The sequence below is a fragment of the Schistocerca americana genome, chromosome 5 (genome assembly GCF_021461395.2).
Source record: "Schistocerca americana isolate TAMUIC-IGC-003095 chromosome 5, iqSchAmer2.1, whole genome shotgun sequence".
NCBI lineage: Eukaryota > Metazoa > Arthropoda > Insecta > Orthoptera > Acrididae > Schistocerca > Schistocerca americana.
In genome coordinates, this window is record NC_060123.1 from 97,409,613 (window position 1) to 97,431,351 (window position 21,739).

General features: G+C 39.8%; 1 protein-coding gene across 1 annotated transcript in view; it reads right to left on the reverse strand.

Annotated features, from left to right (window-relative positions):
* LOC124616145 (synaptic vesicle glycoprotein 2C-like) overlaps positions 1-21,739 on the reverse strand; it is a 408,872-nt gene that overhangs the window by 45,320 nt on the left and 341,813 nt on the right. The window contains exon 7 of the mRNA XM_047144418.1: positions 2,908-3,089. Within this exon, the coding sequence (XP_047000374.1) occupies positions 2,908-3,089 (182 nt within the window). The remainder of the gene's footprint in view (positions 1-2,907; positions 3,090-21,739) is intronic.

A 21,739-nucleotide genomic window follows, 5' to 3' on the forward strand; every position in this document is an offset into this window, starting at 1 on the left:
TTGCTCATTTAGTGTAATGGTTGAATAGTACTCTCTTAACTTTATTTATACTAGGCTTAACTTTTTTTTAGGCTTATGATGGTATTACAGCACCATGGCAGAAAGCAGTATATGAGATTTTAATTCACAAGGAGACATCACCAACTTGATAACATATTTTAAAGGAGAACAAAGCACACTAGCAAGATATCAGCCCCAGCGACTGACCACAAGTGAAAATACAGGCCACATTCAGTTATGTTCTTCTGAATGTACAGCTTTTAAATATTTGTGCATACTGGTTGTTTGTCACTCACTCCATGCAACTGCAGCCACCTAATAGCCAAGTGTGATGTACTTTATAGTGGAGTGACTGCCAGTGCCCTCCTATTTGCAAGATGTTGATGGCAGAGGAAAATTAAAGGAGGAGGAGGTCATGTCTGCCCATTGTGTTTTGAAATGTTCGAGAACACATGCTACTTTATGAGAAAAAGAAGTAAGTAATATGAGTACATAACATGTAAACCTCCAGCACAAATATTTTTCAATATTATCTTAACAATATTCTCTTATGGATATACAGTTTGTTAATCCACAATGTGTTTGTAAATCATAACATAAAAGTTTTCCAAGAAAAAGAGACTTCTGGCAACAGTTTCAGGTTAAAAACTGCACACATTGACATAGTGAACAAAGCACTATCGTGTGTTGGTTCACAGACATTATTAACAAACACTTCTTATTCACTTCATTGTACAGTTCTTTCACTCTTGAGCATTAGGCAGCTGCAGTGGGGTAGAGCGAGTGACAACCGGTGAGCATTTTACATTTTACATCCTTGAGGCAAGACATTCTGACAAATTATAATAGGTGTGGCTAATAAGCAATCATGGACCTTGCTGTTGGTGGGGAGGCTTGCTTGTCTCAGTGATACAGACAGCTGTACCATAGGTGCAACCACAATGGAGAGATATCTGTTGAGAGGCCAGATAAACGCGTGGTTCTTGAAGAGAGGCAGTAGCCTTTTCAGTAGTTGCACAGGTGACAGTCTGGATGACTGACTGAACTGACCTTGTAACATCATTGACTGAACTGGCCTTAACATCATTGACTGAACTGGCCTTGTAACATCAACCAATACAGCCTTGCTGTGCCATTACTGCGAATCGCTGAAAGTAAGGGAACATTACAGCTGTAATTTTTCCCAAGGGTATGCAACTCTACTGTATGGTTTTAAATGACAATAACATCCTCTTGGGTAAAATATTCCAGAGGTACAATAGTCCCCCATTTGGATATCTGAGCAGGGACTACTCAGGAGGACATTGCTATCAGCAAAAACAAAATTGGCAATCTATGGATCAGAGCGTGAAATGTCAAATCCTTTAATCAGGCAAGTAGCCTTGAAAATTTAAAAAGGTAAATGCATACGTTAAAGTTAGATGTAGTGGGAATTGGTGAAGTTTCATGGCAAGAGGAACAGGACTTCTGGTCAGGTGAATGCATGGTTATAAATACAAAATCAGATAGTGGAATGCAGGAGTAGCTTCAATAATGAATAAAAAAACATAGGAATGTGGATAAGCTACTACAAACAGCATAGTGGTGCTTTTTGCAGCTGAGATAGACATGACACCCACACTCACCACAGTAGTACAAGTTTATGAGAGAGATGAGACCTTGATAAACTGAAAGAACCAGAGATTGGTGAGAGTTTCAGAGGGAGCATTAGGGAAAGGAACAGGGGAAAGGAACACATTAGAAGGAGAATGGGTAGCTTTGAGAGATGAAATACAGAAGGCAGCAGAGGATCAAGTAGGTAAAAAGATGAAGGCTAGTAGAAATACATGGGTAACACAAAAGATATTGAATTTAATTGATGATAGGAGAAAATGAAGCAGGCAAAAGGGAATACAAACGTCTCAAAAATGAGATTGACAAGAAGCGCAAAATTGCTAAGCAGGAATGACTAGAGAAAAAATGTAAGAATGTAGAAGCATATATCACTAGGGGCAAGATACCACATATGTGCTCTTCCCTCTGAACTCCTTTTGTCTTCTTGTATAGCCACTGATTCATCTGTTGAAAAACCTGCCTCACACTATCTTGCTATCACCTCTCTATCTCCTTCCCTACTCCCTTGCCACCTCCACCTACTGCACTCAATAACTGATACTCAACAGTCAGTCTCACTGTAACCATGGGTGTGGTAATTTAGGTGTCTATGTTGTTGTGTGTGCAAATGTGTGCTCTTTTGCTACAGAAAGAGCAAGAGCTCCAAAGCTAGTGTAAATGCCGTGTACAGTTCAGTGTTTCTATGTGCGATACATCAGACAGCTACAGGTGAGCAGTTGCCTATCTTCTTCTTCTTCTTCTTCTTCTTCTTCTTCTTCTTCTTCTTGATCTCTACTTCTCATACCATAAGTCATTTTTACTTTTTGGAGGTCATAATAGAACTCATCGCAAGATTAAGTGTTATGCCTTTTGTTATGAACCAATTGCGAATTTAGACTAATTCCTCTGGTATAATTAGTTAATAAGATGACCTTTTTTCTACTGTTAAGATATGACTCCATGTATGCAAGCGAAATCCCTTTAATGCCATATTTTAGTTTTCAATCTAGAAATTTTTGATCAACACAACCAACGGCCTTTAGACATGTAAATAACAAGCTGAACATTATAGATCAGCTTTTCAAGACGCTCACACTTATTGTGCTGGGTATGTACAGACTGATGGAAAAGAGCTACAATGTTCAACTTCATATTTCTATATTTATCCACTGTTCAATGTCTCGGCGATAGAGTGGGAGGTTTCATCCATTTACTCATTCAGTGCATGACAAAGTCTTTGTGTAATGGTGTAAATGAATCTGCTCAAAAATCTTAGTGCATCAGTGAAAAAACAAGTAAAAATCTTTAACTTGCCCAAATAAAGTAGAATACTGAATGACAAAGATCATCAAAGCTCTTGGTAGCAGTGGCTTGATGAATAGGCGTTTGGCTTCCTTCAGCCCACCACCCAGTGCTGAGCCTGGACTTCCATTTGCTGAAGTGGATCTAGTTAATGATTCAGTTTCATATGGTGTTTCCTTCTTCAGTTGGTGTACCTATAACATAATAAAAATACACACATTGGAATGATAATAAAATGATTAATTTCTTACTTCATTCCTACACTAAAAACTGTCCGGTAATTTACAAATTTATACTTATGTGATAACAACTAACCTTTATTCAATTTGAATGATAGTTTAATGAGTGGCTGATATGATTCAGTCACTTAATTAAAGCTTGACTACTGTCCTTCCTCATATGTTTGTAGTTTTACATGGTGACCAAACAATATGCTGTTCACATATTGCACGCATTTATGAACAGTGAAACCCATGTAAATGTAAGCTTCCGCAGCCATTGTCACAGTCACTAAAATTATTCTGGGTTTGCAACTGCATTGTCAGCTATAAAATTCCAACGTTTCAGCGACTATTGCAAGACACCTTCCTCAGGGTGTATTGCTGAACTGCTGAAACATCGGAATTTTGTAGTTGACAATGCGGTCCCAAACCCAAAGAGTTTTATTGACAGTGAAACCCATGTTATGTATCTTTACCAAAGTATTTCAAGAAGGGAATAATTTAATCATTTAGATCCTGTTGAAATGGCAGAAGCAACAGAGTACCAGACTAGGAACAGAACAAAAAATGAAGGCTGCTAATAAGACTGAGAAACTTGGAAATTTACTACTAACTATCTTCTGGGCTTGATAATAGTGCCACAGATGACATTTCATTACATTTGTTCTGGCATTACGACAAACACCGGGATGAAGACAAAGAATGCAAGACCAGAGAATGCGGTGAAACAATGTCGGCCAATGGTGCGCTGAATAAGAGCATCCTCAAACTGAAGTGAATATAAGCGCTGCTCCAGCCTAGGCCAGACATTAGTGGAATGTATTCACGGAGTATAGTAGGACCTAGGAGAGAGTACTATGAATTCAGTATTGGTGATCCACAAACTATGTGACAAACTTGCATGAACTCGACTTGGTTGCATGTCACCCTTCGTTTGCAATACCTTTGTAAATATAGGTTAAGTATTGTCATTCTGCTTTATAGATATAAATCTACTAATCTTATTTGCTTGAATTGTTGTATAGCATTCCAAGAATGCAGCATCCCTTAGGCACCCTATACGAGAAGAGTGGGTATGACCCAACAACTGGCATCGAGGATGGGATTCTCGTCACACGACCCATGTCATTAATGCAGCATATTCCAAGTATGCAACCAGCAAGCATGCATGCAGTTTAGTCAGTGATATGTCAGTCGAACAAACTTTTTGTTCAATTACTTATTTGTGGGAAATGTGGGAAATTTCAGCTAGACACGGGGGCCTCTATCACATTGCTAAATCATTACACATATGAAGTGTTAGGCTCTCCACACCTGTCTAAAACTAGCACACAAATGATGGCTTATGATGGGCAAGACACTCCAGCTATGTGTTGTTTGCATATCCGAACAGAGACTTTCACACTGCTCAAATCATGCGAGTGTGAGAACATATTTGGTCTTGATTCTTTTGATTTGTTTGGCTTTAACATTCAGGACAATGTATTGTCAGTGTCTGCATTCAATGCAAAAGACAGTGCAGCTAGCTTGCTAAAAGAATTCCTGGAACTCTTTTCTGAAGGTTTAGCAAAAGCTAATAATTTTTTTGCACACATGTTAGTCTGAAAGACAATGTTCAGCCAAAATTTTGCCATGCCAGAACTGTTCCCATTGCATTACGGGACAAAGTCGCTGCTGAACCTAAAGAATTGCAAGATCGTGGAGTTATTGCGCCCGTATCAGCTAGTGAATGGGCAAGTCCACTAGTTTTGCTCCCCAAACCTTCAGGTCGCATTCGCCTCTGTGTTGACTTAGTCTACAGTCAACCCACAAACTGTCATTGATTCTTATCTGATGCCACGCCCAGAGGATTTTACGGACAAATTAGGCACTGGATGCTACTTTTCAAAAATTGATTTGCACGATGTATAACTTCAAATACTGCTCAATGAAGAATCTCAAAGTGTGTGTAGTGAATACTCACTTGGGCTTGTTGAAATATTTGTGTTTGCCTTTTGCCAGTGCCTCCACACCCACCATTTTCCAACGGTATTTGGAACAGCTGACTGTACAGGTGCCAAACCGTTCAAACTATTTGGACGACATTATAGTAGCAGGTCATGTACCTGAAGAACATATTGCAAATTTACGTGCCTTGTTTCGTGTGTTATCTGATGCAGGACTAAAGTATAGACTGGACAAGTATGATTTTTTTTAAATTGCAGTATCTTAGTCATATCATAAACAGTCAAGGTAAACATCCTCTTCAGTTGTATTTGTTAGCCATATGAGACTTGCCAGTTCCTTGCAGTATCACCCAATTGGAGTCAGTCTTATGGAAAGTAAACTATTATATTCAGTTCATACCAAATGCTGCACAAATCATGGCTCCATTGCATCGCTTGCCTCACAAGAATGTCCCACTTATCTGGACAGATGAGTGCCAAGCAGCTTTTCAAAAACTTAAAGATGCTTTGCTCAGTGATCGATGCTTAGTTCACTTTGATCCTGCCAAACCAGTTATATTGGAAGTTGATGCTTCCTCTTACAGAATCGGTGTAGTGCTTTCACACAGAATTGGAGATAAAGACAGACCTATTGCTTCTTCATCAAAGCTCAGTGTAACTATTCACAAACTGAGAAAGAAGCTTTGGCTATTGTGTATGGTGTCACCAAATTCCACCACTATTTTTATGGCAGAAAAGACTACTTAGTAATGGATCACAAGCCTTTGCAGCCCTTATTTCATCCGACAAAACCGGTTCCTGTACAAACTGCCCAAAAATTCAAAGATGGGCTTTGTTGTTGTCTCAATACCAGAGCACAAGATTGTGTATCATCTGACGGCTCAACATGGTAATTTGGACGCACTTTCACGTCTTCTGATTGGGCCTGATACAGACTTTGACACTTCTGCTACATCTTGTTGTCACATCAATGCTCAGCATTCTGAATTGCTTCAATCTTTTGTGCTGAACTATAAGAAAATTGCACAGGCCATGGATGATGATCCAGAATTTAATGTTTTGCTCAACTACATTCACATATCTTGGCCTCATTCTTTGCATTGCATAAAGAACTCTGTAGTGTGCTGATACTTTGCATGTCGGCGTAGCCTCGCTGTACAGAAAGGTGTGACTCTTGTTCAGAATGACAGTGGCCAATCAAGTGTGTTGATGCCTAAAGTTTTGCAAAAAGAAGTGTTGCAATTACTTCACCAAGGACACTTGGAGGATTGTTCATATGAAAGCGTCAGCGCAGCGACACTGTACCTGGCAGCGTATGGACGCCCAAATAGAAGATATGACATCACAGTGTCACGCATGTGCAGAAAATCAGTCCGCTCCGCCACAAAAATTCTCTGCTTTGCCTAAGTCGCAATCCCCATGGCAATGTGTGCACATAGAGTTTGCAGGACCCTTTTGGAACACCCACTGGTTGATTGTGGTTGACTCATACAGCCAGTTTCCTTTTGTGGTGCCTACGAACTCGAGAATGTCACATAGCAATATTCAGGTGTTGTCATTGACTTTTTACCCTGAATGTTTACCTGAAATAATAGTGTCCGAAAATGGCCCTCAGTTCAAGTCAAATTAATTTGAAACATTCTGTGAATGCAATGGCATACAGTATCTAACTAGTGCACCGTTTCATCCACAGTCAAACGGTGAAGCGGAACATTCTTTCGGAACCTTCAAGCAGCAGATGGCTAAACCTCACTCCACATACACCAGGGATCAAGCATTGCAACAGTTTCTCGCCTCATATCATTCACACCCATGAGATTGACCATCGCCAGCTGAATTGCTTCAAGACCACTGCCATTGGATACTGCTCCATCCTCCTCAGCATCCGGCACTGAAGAAAGGCCACAAGTATCGCTTTGCGCCACATGATATTGTCTTTTACAGGGTATTTAGCAGCAGCAGATGGTGGGTGTGAGGTGAGATCATCTGTGGACTTTGTGCTTGCATGTATCCTTTTTCAGATCCAGTTGGTTTGCAGCACCGCCATCAAAATCAGCTTTGCCTCTGTCATGTCCACGATGATCTTTCAGTCCCTCTTCCCCCAGATTCACAGGTCCAGAGGGCAGCGCGGCCACAACAGCCACCAGAGGGTGTCATCATGACATGGAAATGGAGCCTTTGCCTCCTCTGCTTCCTCTTGTCCTACCGATGGAGCTGGACCTGCCCACACCACAGCAGTCGCTGCCTCCTTCATCTGGTCCATGGAAGCAGGAGGTGCATGCATACTCTTCTGGTCATTTTCTGACAGACATTTCCGCCAGAGCGCAGGCCGGATGGTGGAGTACGAACGGAAGCTTGACATCCCCTGCAGCCACAGCTTCTGACCCGTTGCGCCCACACTCCTGCATCCCCCACTGTGGTCGCACTCCCTACAGGATGACGATCCATCGCTTTAGGGGGGGGGGGGGGGGGGGGGCAATGTTCTGGCGTAACCACAAGCGCTGGAATGAAGACAAAGAATGCAAGACCAGGGAAGGCAGTGAAATGACGTTGGCCAATGGTGCACAGAATATGAGGTGCGACAATAAAGTAATGAGAATGATGTGAAAAAAATGTTGCTTACCATTATAGTCAAGTTTAGTGTTGTCACTTTCAAGTAGTTCCCTTCTGATTGCACACACGTTTTCCAGCGCTTCTGCCACTGATGGTAACATTTCTGGAACTAATCTTCAGTAATATCCTACAAGACCCTTGTCACAACTTTTTGGACATCTTGTGTTGTTTCATTGTTTGAAAATGGTGTCCCTTGACCGCCATTTTGACCCTTGGAAATAGAAAAAAGTCGCACGGAGCGATATCTGCTGCATGAGGTAGTACTGAAATTTGTTTTGAGGTTAAAAATTGCTGTACTGACAGAGCAGTATGGGATGGCGCATTATCGTGATGCAGAATCCAATTATCAGCAATGTTGGCACGGACACGAAGAACTCTTTTACGAAGTCTTTCTAAAATTTCTTTGTAGTAATATTGGTTAACTGTTTGTCCAGGAGGCACCCACTCTTTATGAACAATTCCCTTGGAATCAAAGAAGCACACAAGGATGCGTTTCACTTTTGACTTTGATATGCGAGCTTTTTTGGATCTGGGTGATCCCTTTGAGCACCATTGTCAACTATGGCGTTTTGTCTCTGGATCGTATTAAAAAAAAAAAAATTTCATCACCAGTGATAATGCGGCTCAACAATTCTGGATTGATTTCCATTTGCTCTAACAGATCGACTGCCACATTTTCCTGTGTTTCTCGCTATTGTGTTGTGAGATTTTTGGAGATCATTTTTGCACAAATCTTTCTCATACCAAGATCTTCAGTTATTATTAGACGAACCATTTCTCGATTGATGTTCAGTTCTTCTGCTATAATTTTCACGGATAATCTTCGATCAGATCGTACGAGTTCACGCACCCTGGCCAAGTTGACATCTGTCCGTGAGGTTGATGGTCGTCCACTGCGGTCTTCATCTTCAACATTCGTTCTGCCTTCACTAAACATTTTATGCCAACAAAAAACTTGAGCTCGTGACATAACCTCCTCTCCAAAAGCCTTCTGAAGCTTACCATAAGTTGTCGTCACATTTTCACCCAATTTAATGCAAAAAGAAATGGCATACCATTGCGCAATATTATGCGGTTCCATTTCCATGACAAGAGACACAAACACATGTTAACTTATTACAGCACAACTCATGACTGAGCAGTTGCATCGATGTGCCGCTTGGACTAGAGGCAGCTTATAGACCAAGGTCAAAGATATTTTGCCTACGCAAGCCTGCAACATTTCTTTTTGCAAAACTTTAGGGATCAACACACTTGATTGGCCACTGTCATTCTGAACAAGAGTCACACCTTTCTGTACAGCCACATCTTGCAAAGAAAATCAGTCTCATTACTTTATTGTCACACCTCATAGGACCACACCATGACAGGAGCGTCCTCAAACCAAAGTGAATATAAGCACCACTCCTGCCAGCCTCAGCTGGAAATTAGTGGAATGTATTCATGAAGCATAGTGGAATGTATTCATGGAGCATAGCATGGCGTAGAAGAGAGTACTGTGAATTCAGTATTGGTGATCCACAAAGTGTGTGACAATCTTGCACGAACTCTGAATTGGTTGCATGTCGCCCTTCATTTGTGACACCTTTGTAAATACATATTAAGTATTGTCACTCTGCTTTATAGAAATAAAACTACTAGTGTTATCTGCTTGAACTGATGTATAATATTCCAAGAATGCAGTATTCCTTAGGCACCCGATACAAGACGAGTGGTCTAGACCCAACAACATTAGCCATATTTTGTAGATCCCACAGAATGACCTATACCTGTACTCTGTGAACCACTTTGCCATTGTACCAGTTATTACAGATGCTTCCCATTCCATTCAAGTATGTTGCACAGGAAGAGTGATTGTTTAAATGCCTCTGTGCATGCTGTAATTAATTTAATTTTGTACTCGTGATCCATACGGAAGCAATATTTAGGAGATTTGTAGTATATTCTTAGAGTTATCACCTAAGGCCAATTCTTTAAACTTTAGACTTTCTCAAGATATTTTACGTCTACCTTCAAGAATCTGCCAGTTCAGTTTCTTAATGATGTCTGTTACTCTCTCTGGTGGGTCAAACAAAACTGTGACCCTTCCTGCTGCCATTCTCTGCACATGGTCAAATGTCCCCTGCTAGTCCTATTTGAAATGAGTCCTATACACTTGAACAACATTCTAGGATGGATCACACGAGTGATTTGTAAGCAATGTCCTTTGTATACTGATTGAATTTCCATAGTATTCCACCCACAAACTGAAGCCTGCTACATTCCTTACTGACAACTAGGCCTACATGATTGGTCCATTTCATGTTCCTACTAAGTGTTACACCCTGGTATTCACATGAATTTCCAATAGTGACTCACTGGTATATTCAAGGATACTATATTTTTTTCATTTTGTTATATGCACAATTTTAGTTTCTGAACATTTAAAGCAAGTTACCAATATTTGCACCACCTTATCACGGTTTGATTGAATATCTGTACAACTTTGATCAGACTGTACTTAATTGTAGACAACTGCATCATCTGCAAAACATCTGACATTACTATTAATATTGTCCACAAGATCATTAATATATATCATGAACAGCAAGGAACCCAAGACACTTCCCTAGGGTACACCCAAAGTAACTTCTACATCTGTCGATAACTCCCCATCCAAGATAACAAGCTGCATTCTCCCTACCAAAATATCCTCAATTCAATCACAAATTTCATCTGATATCTCTTATGATTGCACTTTTGATAATAGGCACTGGAGAGGTACTGAGTCAAATGCTTCTCAGAAATCGAGAAATACTGCCTCTACCTGACTACCTTGATCCATGGCTTTGAAGATGTCATGTGTGAAGAGTGCAAGTTAGGTTTCACATGATCTATATTTTCAAAATCCATGCTGGTTGGCATGGAGGAGGTCATTCTGTAAGAGATAACTCGTTATGTCTGAACTCAGAATATGTTCTAAGATTCTACAACAAATGGATGTCAAGGATATATGATGGTAGTTTTGTGGATCACTTCTTCTACCCATCTGCACTTTGTTCTAGCTATTGGGCACAGCTTTTTGTTTGAAGGATCTAAGATAGATTATAGTTAGAAAAGCGGCTAACTCAACCGCAAATTGAGTGTAGAATCCGACGGATTCCATCAGGTCCTGGAACTTTGTTAAGTTTTAATTATTTCAGTTGTTTCTCAATGCCACCAACACTAATATCCATTTCACTAATCTTTTCAGTCTTATAAGAACTTAATTCCGGTAGTACTCCTAGATTTTTCTTTGTAAAGGAACATCTGAGAACAGAGTTAAGCATTTATGCTTTTGCTTTGCTACTCTAAATTTCAGTTCGTGGCTTGTCCATGAGCAACTGGATGCTAACTTTGGTGCCACTAACAGACTTTCTTCTTACAATATTCTGTTCAGTAGTCACTGAAGGATTCACACATCTCTCGACAAAGCCAACATTTTTCATTCAGCACCTCTCTATCTCTAGCCCTATGGTTTGTTATATGCCTATAATGCAGAAATCTCTGTTTCTTTATAAGTTTCTATGGAATGAGTGTATACCAAGGAAGGCCTGTCCCATTATGAACTGTTTTACTGAGTACATATCTATTCAGTGCATGTTCAACTATTCTTTTAAACTTATAGTTCCTCAACTCATAGTTCCTCTACAAGCCTCTGTCCTAAGCTAAGCATTTCCAGTTCTTCACTGAGACATGACACTACTGCTGCTCTGCTGTTTGCTGATCATGTATTTCTGCTTGTTTTAGTTACCCTTTGTACTTTGGTATTCATTATTGCTATAACTGTCTCATTGTCACTGATATCAGTTTCGAAGTGGACTTCCTCAAAGAGGAAATGTCTCCCGGATGAGGAAAAAAGTCAAACACATACATTTTATTAAAGTGCAATACAATGATGTGACTTAACATTATGAAAAATTGTAGCATTGCACAGCTAAAATTAAAGAGACAGAATATTAATGAATAAAACAGTTGTCAAAAGGCAAGGTATTTTGAAGAGGTCCCTGCAGGATGTTTTACAGCTAACACCATACGCTGTTCTTCCAACACATTTCTTTATTTTCCCAATACTATCTCCATAAGTTGATCCCACCACCTTATTGACCCCTAACACCATCCTCAAAAAAAAATTCTCTACCTGATTAGTGAATGGAGATATAAAGAATAAACTACTTTCTCCATTGTTAAATCATTATAAGTGTTAACAGTACTGATGCATATGCTGCTGGAAATGTAGGCAAAGTAAGGTGATTCATTAAATGTAGTGTGTGGGGTTTTCAATTAAGATTGTCGTTTATCTGCAATACAAAATGCTCAACAATTTTTACTTCTTTGTTTCTAAATGATTAATGGAAAATCTCATATAACTATGTGAAACAAATACTAACAAAGAGATAGAGGGGCTGGCCAGTACTTACCTCAGCTCAGTACAGCCAATAGATACAAAAAACAGAACAGAAAATTTACATTCCTAGCTTTCAGAACTTCGTTCCTTCATCAGGGAGGAGAGAGGGGAAAAAAGGGGAAGAAGGGAAAGTGGATTCAGTTACTCACAACCCAGGTTATGAAGCAACAGGGTTAGGTAAACATGGAGGGTAGTAAGGATGGAGGCATTGTCGTCAGATGGGAATCCACTTTCCCTTCTTCCCCCTTTCCCCCCCCCTCCCCCCCCCCCCCCCCCCTGTCCTCCCTGATGAAGGAACAAAGTTCCGAAAGCTAGGAATGTAAATTTTCTGTTCTGTTTTGTGTATCTATCAGCTGTACTGAGCTGAGGTAAGTACTGGAGAGCCCCTCTACTTCTTTGTTTCATCATTTAAGTAACCTATTTTTATATTTATGAAGTTCTGTGAAAAGTACTGACTAATATTTACTGTGTCTTGTCAAAAATCAGTAAGAATGCATTTGTTTCCAGATACTTCTTTAGCTGCCCTTTCAGTAAGAGAACTGGTATTACTTTTATCATATACCACAGTTGTTATTACGTACTAAAGTGATAAAACTTGTATTTTGCTAACAATGGAAGGGGAAGATCATTTTTACAATGGTGTGCAAAACTTAAGGGTGAAAGTAAATATCAAATGGTGTTTCTCTGCCAAGTAACAGAGCTTGATGGAACTTCCATCATATATAGAAAGAACTGAGACAGTATAGTACAGAAAGTAACAAACAAATACGCAATGAGATGAACAGGAATTATACTTTTATTCATAGGCAATAATTAGACTGAAATCACAGTGATTTATGATGGTCCTCTGGACATTACAAAAGGTTGTACACAGTACTTAATAGGTGTGCCATCACCGTTTATGGCAGTGCATGTTCTGCAATGTGCTCAGGAGGTTGAGAAGGAGTTCTTGTGGTAGGGCAGTCCATTCCCACAGTAGTGAAGCTGGCAACTGCTGGATGGTGGTTGGTGCATATACACATGGTGCAATACATCTCCCCAATGCATCCTACACATGCTTGGTGGAGTTTACTTTACGGGAATAGGCAGGCCAGTCCATTTCACAATTTCCTGTCATTCCAAGAGCTCCTCCGCCCGCACTGCTTGCTGTGGTAGCACATTGTCATTCGTAACGTCGCAATAACAATGACCGGTGAGTGTAATGTGTCCAAACATTTTGAGGCAATGCACCCTTACAACATCATGCCTTACACTTGTACCATCTATGCGACTACGTTCAGTAATGCTAAGCATACCATCATTTGGAATGAAGGTGGGAAAATGTAATGCATCCAGGAATGTCGTCTAACATGATCATTGTAGTCATCTAGGTGGTATGGCATGAGGCAGCATGATGTTGCATGGGCATACTGATCTCCAAAACTCTGAATATGATACACTCACTGGTCAAGGTTATTGTGACACTCCCCATGTGCATCTTTTTAGCCATCCATTTGGCCCTGACTTCATTTTTATGGATGACAATCCATAACTGCATCAAACAACACATGTGGAAGATGCTTTCGAATGAGAGGATATTTAGTGAATGATCTGACCTGCCCATGCCCCTGACTTTAATTCCACCATGCACTTATGGGATGCATTGAAGAGACATATTACAGCCTGTCCATGTGCACCAATAGCCATCCAGTAGTTGTCAACTTTGCTGGAGGAGAAATGGAACATTCTACCACTAGAAATCTCACCGACCCTGTGACCAGCATGAGAGCCCGTTTCAGATCATGCACTGCTGTCCATAGCGATCACACATTCTATTAATCCCATGCATTTCCATGACTTCAGTGAAATTATTGTCTTGAATAATAGTGTCATTTCTGTTCGTTTCATTGTGTATATCTTTCAGTTATCTTTTGTAGTATACTGTAGCAGTTCTTTTTATTTACTATCCAAGTTTCATCAAGGTATGTTACTTGGCAGTGACACATCAGTGCACGTCAGTGTACATATAAGAAACAACAGAGACCCAAATTACAACCCCGTGGTAGACCATACCTGATTGTTTCCTTTGACTGACATGAAACTGATACCCTTTACTGCTTTCTGTAATGCAAATGAGATCAAAACCATGAACCTGCTGTGCCTACAGAAACATAACCAGGTAAATATATGATAGCAATTCAAGTAAAATGTCAACATCATTTAGAAGTGATTGAATTTGGAATGGCTGAAGACACTATCTAAGATTCAGGATTAGTATAAACGTATAAAGGTGTTTCACATTTACTATTACAGGCTACTAGGGGTTGCAGAGGGGACTTAGCAGATAAAGAAGTCATGTCTGGAAACGTAGAATTTACATATAAAATAAGTTTGAAGAATGGATCAGTCCAGAGTCAAGCCAACACCAGGAACTGCAACCACATTGCCCGGCACCTCCGACATCTACGTACTCGTGAAAGCTGTGGCGAGTACCGCAATTCAGTCATCAGACATGCTCAGGCTCATTGTACAGTCCATCACTGATGCTGTCACAGCAGCAGTGACTGCCAAGATACAGGAAACTCTGGAGATGATTGGGAGTGAGATCTCTAAACAAATCTTTGAAAGAAACTGAAGACTGGGCACCACTGCTCAAACACAAGCTGACAGCAAAGTGCAAGAAACTTGAACAATAACAAACGAAATAATTTCAGACTGTCTGAGAATCCTGAAAATGACAAAGAGAATACAGACAAATTAATGATCAATCTTGCCTGAAAGACACTGAATGACATATGGCAAGATCTTCAAAACCTGGACAGATAATAGTGAAGTTTGTGTAGTAATGATAAGAACTGAAATCTCCACAGCAAAGAAGAAACTTGTGAAGTCAGGTCTGACAAAACATGAGGATCTTATTTATGAAAGACTACTGAACTACAAAATGAGTGGACAAACAATGGCACAATAATGGTGAAGACTGAAAACAGGAAAAGATCAGTCTGCAATGCAGATGAACTCAAATGGCTCTGCTTTAGGAGCTAAAAACATATAAACTCTTGCTGCCCCTAGTTTGTGTGTTTATTTTTGTGTCTTTATTTTGTAAAGAAACAATTTATTTTTTTAAATACTTTCCTTAAAATAGTATTGTGTTACTGTCATTTGTTTGTTTAGGTCTGCTTTTTGTACAAATTATAAATTTTCTGTTCAGCTCTCTTACTTCCAGTACAAGTATAGTGTGTTGTTTTCACTATTATCTTCATACTCTCACAAGGCACTGTGTACTATCAGTGGCAGCTGCTATTAAGAGTACAAGAGCATGCGAGCACCCTAAAACTTTTCACTCCTTGTTAGATGGTATTATTCTATGAGTGCTGTTAAACATAACATAGATGCAGTAATCTGAAATACACGCCACTAAATCTATCACACTAAGCCACATTGCTACTCCTCTAGACTTCATGAAACTTAGCATCAGGGTCATTAGCACACCTTCAGTTGTGCACTTCTTAAAATGTGCACAACTTTTGCCCATACGCAACTGGTGGGATGTAATGGTGTTATGGGCCAAATACATACGGATCTGACAAACAATATGCACGGTTCATGGCATGCACAGCTGGCCCTTACCACTCAACTACAAGTTTACATCAATGCTGCCAGGTGGTAGCACACTGCAGTGGGCTTTTATCCCCGATCACTTGGCATAAATCCTGCTAGACGGCAGCACACTCCTGAGATACACCAATGCACTCACTATACAGTAAAATTAGATAGGATGTCAGTATACGTTTTAGTTATACTGGCAGAAGAACCTATTTTGTGGGTTTCTGAATGAGTTATAGTAAGTTAAGTTCTGAATTTTATCATACAGTAGTCAGCTTGAGGTGCTGAGAACCATAAAGGACAACATTGGCGACAGAGATTGTAGCATTTATTCATGCTTCTGAAATCTCTAGACCTTATGGTGAGTCTGGTTTATACGTGCAGTTTGAGTTGGTTGTTTACGGTGCTGGAATCAGCTTTCACGTGCAGTGCCAACATGAACTCTGTTGATTCTGTTTTAAGTGCTAACAGTACAGAAAATTACCAGGGTAAGTTAATTGCAAAGGAGCTAAGGCCTCCCAGACCAAATTTGTTGACTCAAAAAGTGATGAAATAAAATGAGTGTGCTTACAAGTGAACGTAAGTTGTTGCATATGTGCAATGTAAGAATGTCCCAGACGTTAATTCATGGACTAATGCATGTGTAAAGGATCTCATACATTTGTCCAAAAATAAAAAAGCTCAAAAACTCCCCATACACAAAAATGCAAAGCAGGGAGTAGTGTAAGCTTAAGCATTATTTTCTTCTTGCCCTAAACTGTACTTAATTTTGTACAAAACAACAAAATTACACAAAAAAAGACTTTCTTTTTCAGACGAGTTATGCATATTGTTGTAATAATAATAATAATAATAATAATAATTATTATTATTATTATTATTATTATTATTATTATTATTATTATTTCTCTCCTTTCTCAGGCATCACGTCTGGTTAAAAATGAAAAGTGACGCAGACCTTGATCAAGCCTGACTTCCTTTTAACTGTACAATATATGTTACATTGCATTTAGGAACTTTCGGGTAATTGAACATGTATCAATAATTGCAGATTTCAATATAATAGAGGGAAACATTCCACGTGGGAAAAATATATCTAAAAACAAAGATGATGAGACTTACCAAACAAAAGCGCTGGCAGGTCGATAGACACACAAACAAACACAAACATACACATGAAATTCTAGCTTTCGCAACCAACAGTTGCTTCGTCAGGAAAGGGGGAAGGAGAGGGAAAGACGAAAGGATGTGGGTTTTAAGGGAGAGGGTAAGGAGTCATTCCAATCCCGGGAGCAGAAAGACTTATCTTAGGGGGAAAAAAGGACGGGTATACACTCGCGCGCACACACACGCACATATCCATCCGCACATACACAGACACAAGCAGACATTTGTAAAGGCAAAGAGTTTGGGCAGAGATGTCAGTGGAGGCAGAAGTAAAGAGGCAAAGATGTTGTTGAAAGACAGGTGAGGTATGAGCGGCGGCAAATTGAAATTAGCGGAGGTTGAGGCCTGGCGGATAACGAGAAGAGAGGATATACTGAAGGGCAAGTTCCCATCTCCGGAGTTCTGACGGGTTGGTGTTAGTGGGAAGTATCCCGATAACCCGGACGGTGTAACACTGTGCCAAGGTGTGCTGGCCGTGCACCAAGGCATGTTTAGCCACAGGGTGATCCTCATTACCAACAAACACTGTCTGCCTGTGTCCATTCATGCGAATGGACAGTTTGTTGCTAGTCATTCCCACATAGAAAGCTTCAAAGTGTAGGCAGGTTAGTTGGTAAATCACGTGGGTGCTTTCACACGTGGCTCTGCCTTTGATCGTGTACACCTTCCGGGTTACAGGATTGGAGTAGGTGGTGGTGGGTGGGTGCATGGGACAGGTTTTACACCGGGGGTGGTTACAAGGGTAGGAGCCAGAGGGTAGGGAAGGTGGTTTGGGGATTTCATAGGGATTAATTAAGAGGTTACGAAGGTTAGGTGAACGGCGGAAAGACACTCTTGGTGGAGTGGGGAGGATTTCATGAAGGATGGATCTCATTTCAGGGCAGGATTTGAGGAAGCCGTATCCCTGCTGAAGAGCCACATTCACAGTCTGATCCAGTCCCGGAAAGTATCCTGTCACAAGTGGGGCACTTTTGTGATTCTTCTGTGGAAGGTTCTGGGTTTGAGGGGATGAGGAAGTGGCTCTGGTTATTTGCTTCTGTACCAGGTCGGGAGGGTAGTTGCGGGATGCGAAAGATGTTTTCAGGTTGTTGGTGTAATGGTTCAGGGATTCCAGACTGGAGCAGATTCGTTTGCCACGAAGACCTAGGCTGTAAGGAAGGGACCGTTTGATGTGGAATGGGTGACAGCTGTCATAATGGAGGTACTGTTGCTTGTTGGTGGGTTTGATGTGGACGGACGTGTGAAGCTGGCCATCAGACAGACTGAGGTCAACGTCAAGGAAAGTGGCATGGGATTTGGAGTAGGACCAGGTGAATCTGATGGAACCAAAGGAGTTGAGGCTGGAGAGGAAATTCTGGAGTTCTTCTTCACTGTGAGTCCAGATCATGAAGGTGTCATCAATAAATCTGTACCAAACTTTGGGTTGGCAGGCCTGGGTAACCACGAAGGCTTCCTCTAAGCGACCCATGAATAGGTTGGCGTACGAGGGGGCCATCCTGGTGCCCATGGCTGTTCCCTTTAATTGTTGGTATGTCTGGCCTTCAAAAGTGAAGAAGTTGTGGGTATGTTGTAGTTGTATATATATGTTTGGATGTAGCTGTATTGTGTTGATGTACTGGTAGATATTGTGTGGTATGACTCCTGTAGTTGATAGTATAATTGGTATAATGACAACTTTATCCTGATGCCACATGTCCTGGACTTCCTCAGCCAGTTGGATGTATTTTTCAATTTTTTCTCCTGTTTTCTTCTGTATATTTGTTGTATTGGGTATGGATATTTCGATTAGTTGTGTTAATTTCTTCTTTTTATTGGTGAGTATGATGTCAGGTTTGTTATGTGGTTTTGTTTGATCTGTTACAATGGTTCTTTTCCAGTATAATTTGTATTCATCATTCTCCAGTACATTTTGTGGTGCATACTTGTATGTGGGAACGTGTTGTTTTATTAGTTTATGTTGTATGGCAAGTTGTTGATGTATTATTTTTGCTACATTGTCATGTCTTATGGGGTATCCTGTATTTGCTAGTATTGTACATCCGCTTGTGATGTGGTCTACTGTTTCTATTTGCTGTTTGCAAAGTCTGCATTTATCTGTTGTGGTATTGGGATCTTTAATAATATGATTGCTGTAATATCTGATGTTTATTGTATGATCCTGTATTGCAATCATGAATCCTTCCATCTCACTGTATATATTGCCTATTCTTAGCCATGTGTTGGATGCGTCTTGGTCGATGTGTGGCAGTGTTAGATGATACGGGTTATGTGATCTAAAGGGTCGTAGAAATGGTTATGAAATTGCAGTGGTGTAGCCGATGTATTTATATGAGTGATTGCTTTGTGTATTTTGCTAGTTTCTGCTCGTTCTATAAAGAATTTTCTTAAATTGTCTACCTGTCCATAATGTAGGTTTTTTATGTCGATAAATCCCCTTCCTCCTTCCTTTCTGCTAAATGTGAATCTTTCTGTTGCTGAATGTATATGATGTATTCGATATTTGTGGCATTGTGATCGTGTAAGTGTATTGAGTGCTTCTAGGTCTGTGTTACTCCATTTCACTACTCCAAACGAGTAGGTCAATATTGGTATAGCATAAGTATCTATAGCTTTTGTCTTGTTTCTTGCTGTCAATTCTGTTTCAGTATTCTTGTTAGTCTTTGTCTATATTTTTCTTTTAGTTCTTCTTTAATATTTGCATTATCTATTCCTATTTTTTGTCTGTATCCTAGATATTTATAGGCATCTGTTTTTTCCATCACTTCTATGCAGTCGCTGTGGTTATCCAATATGTAATCTTTTTGTTTAGTGTGTTTTCCCTTGACTATGCTATTTTTCTTGCATTTGTCTGTTCCAAAAGCCATATTTATATCATTGCTGAATACTTCTGTTATCTTCAGTAATTGGTTGAGTTGTTGATTTGTTGCTGCCAGTAGTTTTAGATCATCCATGTATAGCAAATGTGTGATTTTGTGTTGGTATGTTCCAGTTAAATATTGTATCCATAATTTGTATTATTTAGCATGTTGGATAGTGGGTTCAGAGCAAGGCAGAACCAGAAAGGACTTAATGAGTCTCCTTGGTATATTCCACGCCTAATCTGTATTGGCTGTGATGTGATATTATTTGACTTTGTTTGGATATTAAGTGTGGTTTTCCAATTTTTCATTACTATGTTTAGGAACTATATCAATTTAGGATCTACTTTGTATATTTCCAATATTTGTAGTAACCATGAGTGGGGTACACTATCGAAAGCTTTTTGGTAATCAATGTATGCGCAGTGTAGACACACAAACATATACAGACACAAGCAGGCATATTTAAAGGCAAAGATAGCCTTTACAAATGTCTGCTTGTGTTTGCATATGTGCGGATGGATATGTGTGTGTGTGCGCGAGTGTATACCTGTCCTTTTTTCCCCTAAGGTAAGTCTTTCCGCTCCTGGGATTGGAATGACTCCTTACCCTGTCCCTTAAAACCCACATCCTTTCGTCTTTCCCTCTCCTTCCCTCTTTCCTGACAAAGCAGCCGTTGTTGTGAAAGCTTGAATTTTGTGTGTATGTTTGTGTTTGTTTGTGTCTATCGACCTGCCAGTGCTTTTGTTTGGTAAGTCACATCATCTTTGTTTTTAGATATGTTAAATAATTTAGTTAGATGTGAATGTGTTGAAGTGAACTTCTTTAGCCAGAAATTTGCTATTTTATCTTTTCCAGGGGCTTTCCAATTGTGAGTAGAATTGATTGCTCGGGTGACTTCACGTTGCAACATTGACACTTCAGGCATTTGTGGTATCATCTTATATGTGTTTGTTTCTACCTGTATTCACCGTGCATGCCTGTGATGTTGTACCGGGTTTGACAATATGTTGCTCCAGAAGTGTTCCATGTCTGTTATGTTTGGTGGATTGTCTATTTCAATGTGTGTGTTATCTATCGTGTGGTAAAATTTCTTTTGGTTTGTGTTGAATGTTTGCTTTTGTTTCCTTCTATTTTCACTTTTTTTGTATCTTTTAAGTCGTTTGGCCAATGCTTGTAATTTCTGCTTCTTTTCATCTAATTGCTCTATCGCTTCTTGTTGTGAGATTTTACCTAACCCTTTTTGTTTTTTGTCTGATATGCGTTAGCTGTCCGATGTCTTTTCTCAGTTCTTCTATTCTGATCTGTAGCCTGTGTTGCCATGCTGTTTTTGTGGGTTTCTTCTGTGTATTGGTTGGTTCTGATCTTTGCCTAGTGTGTATATTTAGTGTAGTGAGTGCTCCTATATAAACCAGTAGTTGTAACTCTCCCATAGTTGTATTTCCATTTATTTTGTTGTGTATGATTGTACTGATAGTTGTTATTGTTGTTTTGACTTGTGGGTTATTTGGGGGTCTATGCAAGAATGGTCTAATGTCTGTATTTGTGTCTTTGTATTCTATATATGTCAGCTGAAATTTTTCTTCTATATCTAACATGTGTCACTTCGTGTTCTATTTGTGCTTGTTCTGGTGGCTGCCTTAAGATTTCGTTTTCCCCTGATTGTTTACTTGATGTGTGTTGTTCTTTGTTTGTTTGCTCTGGGATGTTTGAGTCCATTACTGTATTTTCTTCTTCTTCTGATTGCACATTATTTTGTTCCAGTATTTGTTGTACTTGTTGTTTGATGTTTTCTAATTCTGACTGGGGTATCCTGTTATTTTTTATTATTACACGGATCTGATCAGCTAGTCATTGTCCTGTTAAAAAATTTAATTCTGGGTATCTGGTAATAAATGTTGCGTATACTTGTGATCTGTATCCAGTTGTGTTGGTTCCTAAGTTTGTTGCCTGGTAATAACAGAACATGAGGTGTCAGTTAACTTCATCTGACCATCTCATCCTCTGTCTTTGTTTTCCTTCTAGAGT